Source organism: Scyliorhinus canicula, chromosome 3 (genome assembly GCF_902713615.1).
Source record: "Scyliorhinus canicula chromosome 3, sScyCan1.1, whole genome shotgun sequence".
Taxonomy (NCBI): domain Eukaryota; kingdom Metazoa; phylum Chordata; class Chondrichthyes; order Carcharhiniformes; family Scyliorhinidae; genus Scyliorhinus; species Scyliorhinus canicula.
Genome location: NC_052148.1, coordinates 62,396,110 through 62,409,156, shown reverse-complemented (window position 1 = coordinate 62,409,156; position 13,047 = coordinate 62,396,110). Strand labels below are relative to the sequence as shown.

The 13,047-nt window shown below is 45.0% G+C and overlaps 1 protein-coding gene across 3 annotated transcripts in view; it reads left to right on the top strand.

Annotated features, from left to right (window-relative positions):
• LOC119962696 (ciliary neurotrophic factor receptor subunit alpha-like) overlaps positions 1-13,047 on the top strand; it is a 359,277-nt gene that overhangs the window by 158,103 nt on the left and 188,127 nt on the right. For all 3 annotated transcript variants that reach the window (XM_038790629.1, XM_038790630.1, XM_038790628.1), the window contains one exon: positions 6,641-6,880. In XM_038790629.1, coding sequence (XP_038646557.1) covers positions 6,641-6,880 — 240 coding nt within the window. The remainder of the gene's footprint in view (positions 1-6,640; positions 6,881-13,047) is intronic.

The following is a 13,047-nucleotide window of genomic DNA, read 5'->3' as shown; positions in this document are numbered from 1 at the left end:
GTGACTACAAGCACATTCAGTGTCACAGTTCATTGTTGTTCCAAGATGCTCTATCATTACAGCAATCCAATCATAGAACATTGAAAGCAACATTATTTTTACAGTTGTCTATCGGTAGATCAATCATCCAAGTTCTATATTTCTTATGATTGAGAAGATGGGTAAGTATCTAACCACAAATCAGTTTTGCTGCTCTAATTTATATTACACGCAATATTGAATTTTTAAAATACTTGTGACACGATGATTCCTCAAGGAAATCTAAGGAGAATTTTTAGTTGGATGCAGGCAAAAAACAGATGGTTGAGAATCGGTTGCATTTTATATACATTATATAACGCACAGTACAACGTTACAGACAATAAGTGCCTCGAGCATTCAACATTCCAATATGGACACTTCTGGGTGATCTGAAAAGATTGTGAATTGACAATGCTGGTTGTTCATTGTGGTGATTGATGTCAATTACCAAAATACATTCACATACGCAAAGGGAAGTCCAGCAGAGTTTTTTCTCAAAGCCTAATTAAATCGTCAGTTTAGGAGACTAAACTGCGTGCTATAAATGGGCAGAGGATGCCATTAAAATCCATTTCTGAAGTTATTCCAGGATATGGTGGGTTTGTGGATAGGTGGTGTATGAAAATAGGAAGGGACTTGATGGACCTAATGACCTTTAGCTGTTCCTGAAAATGCTTACATTCTTGGTGTAGTCTGTGTTGTATTAGTTCTTGGCACAGCCTTGAGACAAGATGCCTAAGATAGTGGAAGTTTAGCTAGCCGATGTGCTCCTGTAATAATAGCACCTTTCATCACACGCTTCAATCATTGGGAGACATTCCTGATATGTAATAATCCCTGCTGTGAAATATGGGAATGTGCGAGAGTTTAGAAATTAATTTTATTGCTAAATATTCTATATTTCTAGCCCAGATGTTATGTGCTGGTGGCTTACAAACTTACCTGTTCATCTCTTTAATGCAGCCCTTAAGAACAGTAGGTATCGCAATCACCACCTGTTCTTTTCATAATCTCATTTAAAAATGGAAAATGGGAAACTAGCCTTTAATGACGTTCTTGACATTTCTTTCCTCCTCTGACAGTAAGCATAGTAAGATTTAATCAAACCGCCTGCTTTTTCAGGCAATTTTTCACTCAAGTGGCTCAATCATATCTTCTGAATCTCCTACATTCCACGTGCTATTCTGAAAGTAACCCTTTAATCTCTATTACTGATTGTCCAAACTCAATAAGCTTCTGCTATTTGCCATTGTGGTGTTAGATTACATTTCAAAGCGGCTTCTTAATGAAATCCCAATGTGGACTGCAGTGTGGAAGCTAGTTGGGAAGGAGAAGAGAAAAAAAATAAAAGATAGAGTCAAGTGAATGGATAAAAGAATAACATAAAGAATGAAGTAAAACCAGATAAATTAAAAAGAAAATAAAGGATTAGAGTGAATGTAAGATTAATACTTAAATAGAAATCAAAACATTGGGTGCAATTTAACCACCGCGTTGCACCCGGCACGATCTGGGAATGCCGGTTAAATAGCAGGAGAGCACAAAATCGAGATTTGCGCCAGGCGCAAATCAGTTTGCTATCTAACCGGCCCGCTCCCAACGGTGAGTTCCGTATCTCGCCCAAACATGGCGAGCATGCCATTAACTCCAATTTGCATTAATTTAAATCTCACTAGCGAGATTAAAGTTGAATGTAACGGCCTCCGGGGAATTAACTGGCTCCTGAGCGAGAGATCACGCAGGTGTCGTTTAGGACTCCTGTTTAAAAATATGACGCTGAGGCAATAGCTGCTGAGCGGAACTGAGGAGGTGAATAGTCATTTCCATTTTTCGGCATGCAGCTCAAGGACACAAGAGCTACTGCCCCAGTGATTGAGGTGAGGGTGGGTTTGCCCGTAAGCCTTCTTTAAACATTGTGGATACCCATAACAGGGGAAACTACAGCTGCTGCCTTTCTGTCCTCCCAAAAATGTCCAGGAAGGAGCCGTTTTCCTGGTTAAAAGCTGAAGGTCACTTTAACTGCCTTTCACTGTGAGCAGCCTCCAGCTGCACAGCTGAAGGCTATTGCTAATAAGGAATAAGCTTTACTGGTTGTGAGAGCACTTCACGCCTCCAGTGCCTTCCCCTGGGTACATGTGCCATGTCTCAGACGAGGATTATTGCATCGCATTTCAATCAAATTTTGAAGCCTGAACAGTTTGCGTGAACTCTAGAACTTCCAGCACCATCGAGGCAGCATCCAACAATCAAACACTTGAGTGCTGAGCTTCAGTATTAGGGCTATCCTTGCTAACACAGGGCAAGTGTGTGGATCAGGGGAGGGCACGGTCTCCCTAATGTTTCCTGGATGGATCTAGGGGCTGCTGCTGTGGTCGTTGGTGAGGATGCAGAGCGAGGTTCTCCAGCACAACTGGCTTGCTGGATGGTACTCTGAAAGAAGGTGGGAGACGTAAAGGTGGGGAGGCTTGGGGGATTTGAGGAAACCCGAACTGATTGTTGGTCTCTATCCTTCTCCAAATCCTTACAGATATAACAGTATGGCTGATTATATCGGTCCCACAGTGGATTCCCTCATGGTGCTGGTGGCAGCCCATGCAGCCAGATGCCAGAAAGGCAGCAGCAGCATTGTGCAGGATAGAGGTGGTACCCCATGGGCAGGGGGCCGCTGCACACCCCGACGTCACGGCTGCCCATCAGGCTGAGGAGGAACCCAGAGGGGGATGCCAGTAACAGCCCAAGGTGTACAGGCATTGTATCTTTTGAGGAGATGACAAACAGCATGTGTTGTAGGAGACATCCGTCTCAACAAAGAGACAGTGCAGCACCGATGCAATGTCCTCGCGGATTTAGCACCCCATGGAGGAGGAAACTTGCGCCCGGTGACCTTGCAATTCACAGCAGGCTTGAATTTGTATGCAACTGGATCATTCCAAGGCTCAAGCGGGAACTTGTGCAGCATGTCACAAGCTCCAGCCCACAAGTGCATCTGTCAGGTCATGGATGCCCTGTATGCTCGGGTAGCAGACTATATCAACTTTGAGCTGGACCAAGCCCACCAAGTTGCCCAGGCTGCAGGATTCTCCACTATCACCTGGATGGTCCAGGGGGTAATTGATGGCAAACATATTTTCTTGTGCGCACCAGGCCATCAGGGGATTCCCTTTATTACCAGAAAAAGGCTCCCCTCCCTGAATGTTTAAGTCATGTGATCACAACCTGTGGCTCATGTCTGGGTGCATACTTCCCAGGGAGGGTGCATGACAGCACATCCTGGGACACTCTGAGATCCACGGTGTCTTCGAGGACGCCCCAGCATGATTGATTGCGTCTTGGGGAGTTGAAGGCTACGCGCTAAGGTCCTGGCTGATGATGCCAGTGCTGAGGCTGGGGACCAAGATGGAGACCTTGTATAACGAGACCGATGTTGCCACCTCTGCAGTGATTGAGCGATGCATCAGACTGCTCACAATGCGGTTCTGATGTCTGGAATACTCCGGTGGTGCACTACAGTACAACCCTCAAAGGGTCTCCCTCTTTATGGTGGCCTGCTGTGTCCTCTGTAACCTGGCACAGTAGCATGCTTGAAGGGGAGGAGGGACATGCAGCCTCATCTGAGGAGGAGGAGCCAGACCTGGAGGGGATGGTGGGTGCTCCACGGGAAGAGATGCAGGAGAATCCGGAGGATGGAGGACAGGTGGCGGCAAGGGGTCCAGAATACCCGAAGGACCAGGGAGACCTTCATCCTTGTCCCCTCATAGGATGAGGCTTTGTCCGTCAGCTCACAGTGCTGCGCCCCCAATCCCCATTCCCCTCCTTCCTCATCCCGTCGACATTCAACCCAGAGTCTGTGTAACATTATTCCAGGGTTATGGCCCTATGACAGCACTGTCAACGGGTCAATATACAAGGCAGGAGATTGATGATGGCTCGTTGTGAGGAATGCTCTGATGCTCTTCAGCTTCTGCCAAAGTCTGACTCTTGTCTGTCTTCTAACAGTGCGCTCCCACCTATCCTCTAAACGGGGTCTGCATCGGGGATATTTGATCTTAGATCACCCGGGGGTGGGGTGGGGGTGGAGGGCAACAGGGGGTGGGGGTGCAGGCAGGCTCACTGTGAAGATTAACCTGACAGGCTTCACATGTATCAGGTGTAACATGTTTTAATAGTGAACATTTGTCACTTCCATTCCCCTAGCTACAGCCAGTGAACCCCCAGTTCCCACTCAGTGATTCTCTCTTCTTGATCTTTTGTGGGGTAGTGCTACATATAATTGTGTCCTCAGGATACACATCGGAGGTGGAGGTAGCCGGCTACTTTCCACGTCCATGGTCTTGATGGACATCTGCTGGAGGATATCCGGCTGACTAACCAGTGTCACAGACTTCCCCGTGTTGCCCTGTTTTGCCTGCTGCCTTGGAGATGTGTCGGTGTCAGGAGGGGGGAGGCGAGAGGGGGGGTTCTGAAGAACTGAGACTGCCTTTGTCTCCTTGGTGGCAGGCTCCGGGTTGGCCTCCGCGCTTCCTTCTCCCTGATGGTGCCTGTAGGCCCTGAGGGTCTCCATCGGATGGAGGACCAGCTGGAGTGAGCTCCTGAGACCTGTGTGTCATCTAGCTCTGCCAGTCCTGGCACCTTCCTGTTGTCTGCACCATGGTGATGACGCCCTCAGTGATGCTCCTCCGTGATTGCACCATGCTCTGCAGTGCACTGGCAATGTCCACATGATGCCGAGGCCCTTGGCTGAGTCATGCCTTGAACACTGCAACTCAAGAAAGCTGAACTTGTGCTGCAGGCTTTCCACTGCGGATGCCACCCTCTGTGTGGGACTCAGTGTTGCACATAGTCGGCATCATCGCCTGCGCCCGTAGTCTTTGGGACTCCTCCAGTCAGCCATGCAGTCGCTGACATCCCCTCCTGAATCTCACAGCCGTGTTCTAGCATCTGCATCAGTTCTGGGATAACCTTGTCCAGGGGCTTGGCATCTGACTGGGACTCCGCAGAATCCTGGGATCCAACAGACCTCCGACTGCTGACTCCCATGGATATTTCTCCCTCCACCTGATAGACATCAGCAACTATGTGGCGCTGAGACCAGATTGTGCCCCAAAGCCTGTCCACAAACGTCACCCACCGAGATGTGTGTCTCTGCGCTGATGGAGGGGGGGGGGGGGGGCAGCCCCTGCCCCTGCCCCTGCCCCTGCCCCTGCCCTGCCCTGCCCTGCCCTGCCTTGCCTTGCCTTGCCTTGCCTTGCCTTGCCTTGCCTTTTCCTGCTTATGGGCTATCATTCTTTGTGGGGATAAAGAGAGGGCATTTTGAGCAATGTGGATCAGGGTGGTTTGTTGCAGGTGGCATGCGTGGGCACCACAACTGGACAAGAAGAGGTTGTGCTGGTGGCTGCCAGGGGATGCTGAGGCACAATCATGAAGATTGGATGTGGGGAGGGTGTGAGGTGGCAGCAGTGATTTCTAGGGTGGGGGGCTGGATCATTGTGAATTTGAGGGGTGGCAAGTGGAATTGATGCCAGGGGAGAGGTGACAATCTACCCTTGTACTCGGTGGAGGTCGTTGGTCTTCTGACATGGGGCACTGGTCCTCCTGGTCATGCTGTCCAAATTTAAAGCTGCTGCCACTGCCTCCCAGGTGGTATTGGTGACAGTGTTACTGGTCTTCCAACCTCCTCGAAGGAACAGGATGCCCTGTCTCATTGATGGCTTTTGAGAAGCTTGGCCAGGTCGGCATCCCCAAAGTGAAGAGCAGGTCTGTGTGCTGCCATGCATCTGTGTTGACTTAGAGTGAGCTGTGAGGGAGCGTTTAAAAGCAGCTCCCCCTTAGCAGCGAGACACTGAGACGTGGGTCTAAGTGCCGTTAAATACGGGTCACGATCTAGCCTATGCGGCCATTGAGAAACACACCACCATTCAAGCCCAAAATGATACTTAGAAATTGTTCCGTTAAATCGGGCCCTATTTTCGCCCTCAAACATCTCTGAAGAATTTCCCGGTATTTGTAATCAAACATTTTTCAGCTTTCATTTTATTGTTCCATTGAAATTTGGGGGGAATGTTAAAGAACGATCTTCACAGATAGAATACTGACAAAGCTGGAACTCTATCAGAATTATATTCCATGACTCAATGAGGCATTTTGTACACGCCACAGACAATATTAATTCTGGTGATTAAGGGAATTCCATTCAGTGGGCTGATATATTGGTTATTGCTATACTCATGCCACAGAGACCAGGTTCAATGCCCAGTTTTAGTTAAAATAGCTAATCATAGTAAAAACAAGAGCATGCGGTGGGGGAGCTGGGTGGGGGTGGGGGGGGGGGAAGGATATTCAATGGCCTTCGGGCTAAGAGGTGCAAAAATCTGATTGCGATCCTACCCCAGGTGAATCCTACTGCCGGTGAATCGTGCCTCCTACGGGATATTTAGCTCACCAACACTCTTCTTCTAGGCTCAGCCATCGAAAATGGGCACCTGGATGAGGTATTAGTAAGGAGCTGGAAGCAACTTTCAGTGCAAGTCTGTACCTTCAAGGGAGAAAATAAGGGCAGTATGGGTTAAAAACCCCACTTCGGCATCTGCTGTAACATCACAAATATTTTCTCTGATTTCAGAAGGAAGGAAATTCTACAAAAGAATTGGCAGCAATGTAACCCTGCAGTGTGAGACATCTGACGGTCATTCTTCAGTGATCTGGAGATTTAATGGGCATGCGATAGACCACAATGAAGACCAACCTTTTCACGGCACCAACCTCACCCTCAGAAACCTAGATTCAATACATAGCGGAACATACAGCTGTCATGAGAAACACAATGGAAGACTGAAAAATCAAATAACAATCCACGTTGGAAGTAAGTGCTATTTTCTGTTCAAAAGCATCTATTTTTTTCATGGAACCAATCAAGATATGACCCCTTTAAGGAAACGATCTCACAGTGTCATTAAATAATTTTGGAAAAATGTGACTGAAAAGTTGTTTAAAAACAAGCTTATGGTGGGGATTGGGAAACAAAGTCTGTCAATGGAAAGCAATGACCTCGGCATCAGCCACTGAGTGCATTGTCATATCTTTCACTTATTATGAAGACAACATCAGCTAGGCACAAAAGTAAAGGGAAACTGTGTTAAATCACTTATGTTTGCTTAATCACACATGATTAATGTCTCTAATTATTGGATATTTTAAAGGATAACGTTTTTTGTTGAAAAAGGTAAATGAAGCTTTCGACTTTCCTGTCCAACGGAAGGTGGATACTGTGAGCTTGTATAGTTATTACAAAATGTTTATGTAAGAATCAGGGGCTGGAATCTCTGTTTTTGGGATTATATCCCCACGCCATCGTGAAAACCGGAATCAGTGGGGCGGCCCGTACTAGCGCCAAAGAGCGGTGTGAACCTCTCTGCTGCCAACGGCCCCCGACTGGCACAATCCACACCCTGCCCGAAAACCGGCACTGGAGAATTCGGCACCCGCACCCCGGCGATTCTCCGACCTGGTGGGGGGTCGGAGAATCCCGCCTGTGGTCTTTTGCACCAGGAACGTTAGGCGTCAAGGTGCGGAGAATCCAACCCCCAGCATTACCTGTTGGCATTTAACCCCTTTCAGTGACTTGGGTTACCAAGCATTTTGTTATTTGAAGAACAAAACAAAACTGTTTACTGGAAATACACAGCAGGTTCATCAACATCATGAGCAGAAAAATCAGGGTCTGCACCTTCAATCACAGAATTGCGACGGTGCAGAAGGAGGCCAATTGGCCCGTTGTCTGTACCGGCTCTCCAAATGAGCATTATGGCTTTGCGCAGTTTCCTTGTCTTTTCCTGTATCACTGCACATTGTTTCTATTAAAATAATCATCTAATTCCCTCTTAAATTCCTCAATTGAATCTGCCTCTACCACACTTCCAGCAGTGTGTTCCACATCACAACCACTCACTGTGTGCAAAAAGTGTTTTCTCACATCACATTTGCTTCTTTTGCAAATTACTTTAAGTCTGTGCCCTCCATTCTAGATCATTTTACGAGTGGAAACAATGTCTTCTAATATCTATCATTAATCTATCTTTACTCTCCATCTCCTGACAAACCTGCTATGTATTTCTAATGTGTTGCTGGCTTAAATTTGCAGCGTTTGTGGGTTGGAATTTTTCCTACTTGTAGTGGCCAGGATTCTCCATTTGGGAGACTGTGCTCTCCCGCCAGAGCTGACTTGTGTGCTCACACGCGTGGTGAGGATTGGGAGGGATCCCCAAGGGAATCCTGTTATCTGGCTGCCATTTTGAACTCTTAACAGAGACCCGTAAATTGAGAGACCCCTGTCTGGAAGCTAGGGACAGAGGCAGTGAAACAAATCACTGCTTTTACACTCACATGGGCAATATGCGTGCTGGGTCAGACACTGGAAACAGCGCCTGTCAATTCTTGGAAAGAGAAAACCAGTCAGCTGGGTTTAAACCCCCTCAGGTCATTTTGATCTGTCAGGCAGTCATTCATTTTTATTTTTGATATTGATTTTACTGGTCTGTAATTGCCACCTTCCCCACACACCCAGCTGTCAGCATTGTTCCATTCATCTCCCTTAGAAGTGGTCAGCTGAGAAACTAACCAGTCGTTTGAAAGATGAAGCCTTGATTGACAGCTCATGGATCACTTCAAACAGAATTAAGTGCTTTCCAATAATCTCCCTTCACAGTGAGTGATTTTCAAGTGGTCAGCTAGAAACTATAACAACACTTAACTCTGCTTAAAGTGGTCCACAGATGAGACAGGGTTACCCTGTGAGGAAGTTATGGGCCAATGTATATTTGTATCAAGGTTAAAGAAAATTTGAGATTTAATTTATTTGTTTATTTATTTTATTACATTTCGAGTACCCAAATATTTTTTCCCAATTAAGGGGCAATTAAGCATGGCTAATTCACTACCCTGCACATCTTTGGGTTGTGGGGGTGAAACCCAAGCAGACACTGGGAGAATGTGCAAACTCCAGACGGACAGTGACCCAGTGCCGGGATTGAACCCGGGTCCTCAGTGCCATGAGGCAGCAGTGTTAACCACTGCGCCACAGTGCTGCCCTAAAATTTGAGATTTGTAAGTGCAATTTCCTTTTGACTCTAGGCAACCACGGCGACTTGGAAAAATACACTTTTTTGGGTTTATTGCAATATGAAATGAAAATGAAATGAATAATCATGTATTGTCACAAGTAGGCTTAAAATGAAGTTACTGTGAAAAGCCCCGAGTCGCCACATTCTGGCGCCTGTTCGGGGAGGCTGGTATGGGAATTGAACCGTGCTGCTGGCCTGCCTTAGTCTGCTTTCAAAGCCAGCGATTTAGCGCTGTGCGAAACCAGCCCCAATATTGATGGGACTTCTGAAATGTTACTTTTGGACATTTCTGGCAGACTTTATTTTGTTTGACATTGAGAAATGTTATTCCATTTTTAAGAACATATTCTTTCAAGTGATCACTGGCAAGACCAGCATTTCTTGCCTATCCCCAATTGGCCTTGAACTGAAGGGCTTGCTAAGCCATTTCAGGGGGCATTACTGTGGATCTGGAGTAACATACAACTTAGACCAGCAGGATTTCTTCCCTAAAAGGGCATTGGTGAACCAAATAGGTCTTTACAACAATCGATGATGGTTTCATGATGGTTGCCATTACTGAGACTGGCTTTAAATTCCAGATGCATTGATTGAGTATAAATTCCACCATCTGCCGTGATGATATTTGAACCCAGGTCTCCAGAGCAATAGCCTGGGCTGCTGGATTATTATTTCAGTGACATTACCCAACATCACTGTCTCCACCTGATGATATATTTTAATAATGTATGTTTTTATTTGAATTGTAGCTAAGCCCAGGTATCTACAATGGACGCTATAGCAATTGCATAGTTTTGGGTGCAGCAGAAATTTATCTGAAAATCCTTTTATGTAGCCTCATGCCCATTGATGGCTTCATCTTTAATGCTTCTGCATCCATCAATATTCTTGGTGCCATCCTTTGCTCCGGCTTCAGATGGAACTCCCATTGCAAACATTGTCTCCAAACATTTATTTTCCCCTCAAAAACGTTTAACTCTCCTTACATTAGCCCTATTCAGTTGAAAACTTGATTACTGCCCTCTTTTCCAGCAATGTTTTTCTAGCACTCTCCTAACACTCAAAAATATACAAGGAAAAGCTTATCGTCAGGTAGATGACCCCTCTTGCTTTTCTAGCCTCTGACCTTTTTGCACCATGAATGAGGGTGGGTGGGAGAATATAACAAAAAGTCACCTTGCTAAGTCTGAGCATTCTGCGGAACCATCTTTGGTATCTGATGAATTCTTGCTTCCAACTGATTAAGTTTCAGCGTCATGAATGAAATGAAATGAAAATCGCTTATTATCACGAGTAGACTTCAATGAAGTTACTGTGAAAAGCCCCTAGTCGTCACACCTGTTCGGGGAGGCTGGTATGGGAATTGAACCGTGCTGCTGGCCTGCCTTGGTCTGCTTTAAAAGCCAGCGATTTAGCCCAGTGCTAAACCAGCCCCTATCATGACAGCTATTGCCCTAAGCAAGCAAATTAAATTACAGTCATGTCCACTTGGACGCAAACCCAATGCACTTAGGCAAATAGACTTTAAATCAATGCTGCTGATAAGTGAATACAAAATGAAATAGTATCTCATATTCTACATTAACCTTTGTACTCACTTCTGTTGACTGAATCACTTTGTTTGTGTGTTCTTCGAAAATTTATATATTTTTTTGTCTCGATAAGTCATGCTACCACATCTTCAACTTAATCAAGTACTGTGTGAAGCATTGCTTTTGCTATGTTTTGAGTCCAACAAATTAAAAAGTAGTATGAAAGAGCTTGTATTTTGGGAATTTATGCAAGTACAAGAAATTGTGCAACAGGAAATTCTTTCTGTTAATTCAGCTTGGTACACGCAAACCCTGGATAAGTAGATAATACTTAAAAGGAATTGACTTTAAGTCATTAATCCCAGCATTATCCTAACATAAGCCAAATTGTTACCAACTCAAAGTTTTTGCTTTATTGAGCAACTTTGGTGAAGAGCCAAGGACCATAGTCCAGAACAACACCAAAGTTGAAAACAACAAATATGAAGACCAGTTACTTTTAAAAATAGCTGATGGAAGACTCCAAGCGAAGAATTTAAAAGCTTGTAAACAGTAGGACACTTGTTCTTGATTTAATCAGTGCTGTTGCAAAACTATTGTACAAGAACTTCGAATGCTAGTCTACACGTAACACACACTTATTTTTTTAGTTATCTTCTGTTTTAAACTTACATTATGGATATACATTTTTATCATGAAGATACACATTATGGATATACATTTTTATCATGAAGATACTAATTATGGATGTACATTTTTATCATGAAGATGCTAATTATGGATATATATTTTTATCATGAAGATACTGAGTTGGGATTTCATAGCGCTCGTACCACAATTGACAGACCCTTATTACAATTATGTAAATTTAATCGGAGATCATGCATTCTGTATAAAGGTGGAAGTCTATTGCATTCTTTTTTTCTTGCGTTTTAACACAAATAAATGCTCAAAAGGGAACGAGGGAATTTAGGAGAATAAGGATAAGACCGAGAATAATGAGTAAAATTAAAGAATGGAGGAGAAGAAAAGTAGAGAAGAAAGAAGGACAGAAGAAAAACGTGAGACAAATATGTTGCTGTCACTTTTATACTACGCAGAATGATGCAAATGGGAGCCTGATGCTGCTGCCTGTTTGCACCATTATTAAGTTGGGAAGCTCCACAAAAGGAGTGCTGTTCAGTGTGATTTTAAAGATCGAAAATAGCCCACAATAGCTGTCAGTTCTTTTCAATCAATGAAATGTTAATCTAAAACTTTTTTGGCAAGTGCTTTTTAGCTGGTGCTTTTATATTGCAGTCAGAGCCCTTTCTTGCCACAATAAGGATTAGGCTTGATAGCTTCAGTTGAAAATCAAGAACCCACAGAGACATGACTGGGATAAAATGTGTCCTCTTGTTTGTAATTTCTAAAATTTACTGATACATCACCACTTCTGAGTAGTTTCTGATAAATAATTGTCTTTCAAAGTCTTCCTGGGGAACTTCTCTTCCACGATTCCATCTGGTACCGTTGCCTCTGTACGTGCCCAAGATTTCCCTTCCTAATCCTCATGAGGACTACCACTGGATAATTCTCTTGTGGTCACATGTAATTGGTACCAGACCCACATTCCCATGAATTTCCTTCCTATCCACCTGTATCATTGCTGCGTCCTTGGGACGCTTTAGCAAAGGTGACTTTAGGCCCTTTCAAGTGATAACAGTAACTCTGAGGTACCTACCTGGGCCAAGAAGGCTTTCTATTCTCCTTCCATTTTATCCCCAGCGTATACTTGCTGAATTCTTTGTCTCAGACAAGCCTTTTGTTAGAGCAGCTAGTTTGATATTTCAGATACCCTTGTCCTCTTAAGAATGACCTTGGCTCAGCACCAGGATTCTTTGCCCTCTAAGCTGCCTCTTAACACAACAAATCCTGTCAAGAGCCAACCGATTATACATAGATACATAGAAGATAGGAGCAGGAGGAGGCTTTTTGGCCCTTCGAGCCTGCTCCGCCAATCATCACCATCATGGCTGATCATCCAACTGTTTGGGATCGAGTTACTATTTTAGGTAATACATTATAGGTAATAAACTCCAACGCATTTATTTGGGTCAGGATTCGGGAAGTGAGATCTCTTTGTACCTATTTTGCAGTAAGCCCAAGCGGGCAGGATACTGTGCTCTCACTGGTGGCAAGCTTGGAGGTGGGATGGGAATGACTTTTGGTGGGATGGTGGCATCCCCAAACCCTGCCTAATCAGTTCCTCTCCACTGTGGACATTGAAGCGCTCAATACCTCTACCCCCCCCCCCCCCCCCCCCCCCCCCCAACCAGCACCACCCTTTTCCTTGAACTCCATTCACTTCCTCCAAATAAATGGTGTTGTTTGGGGTT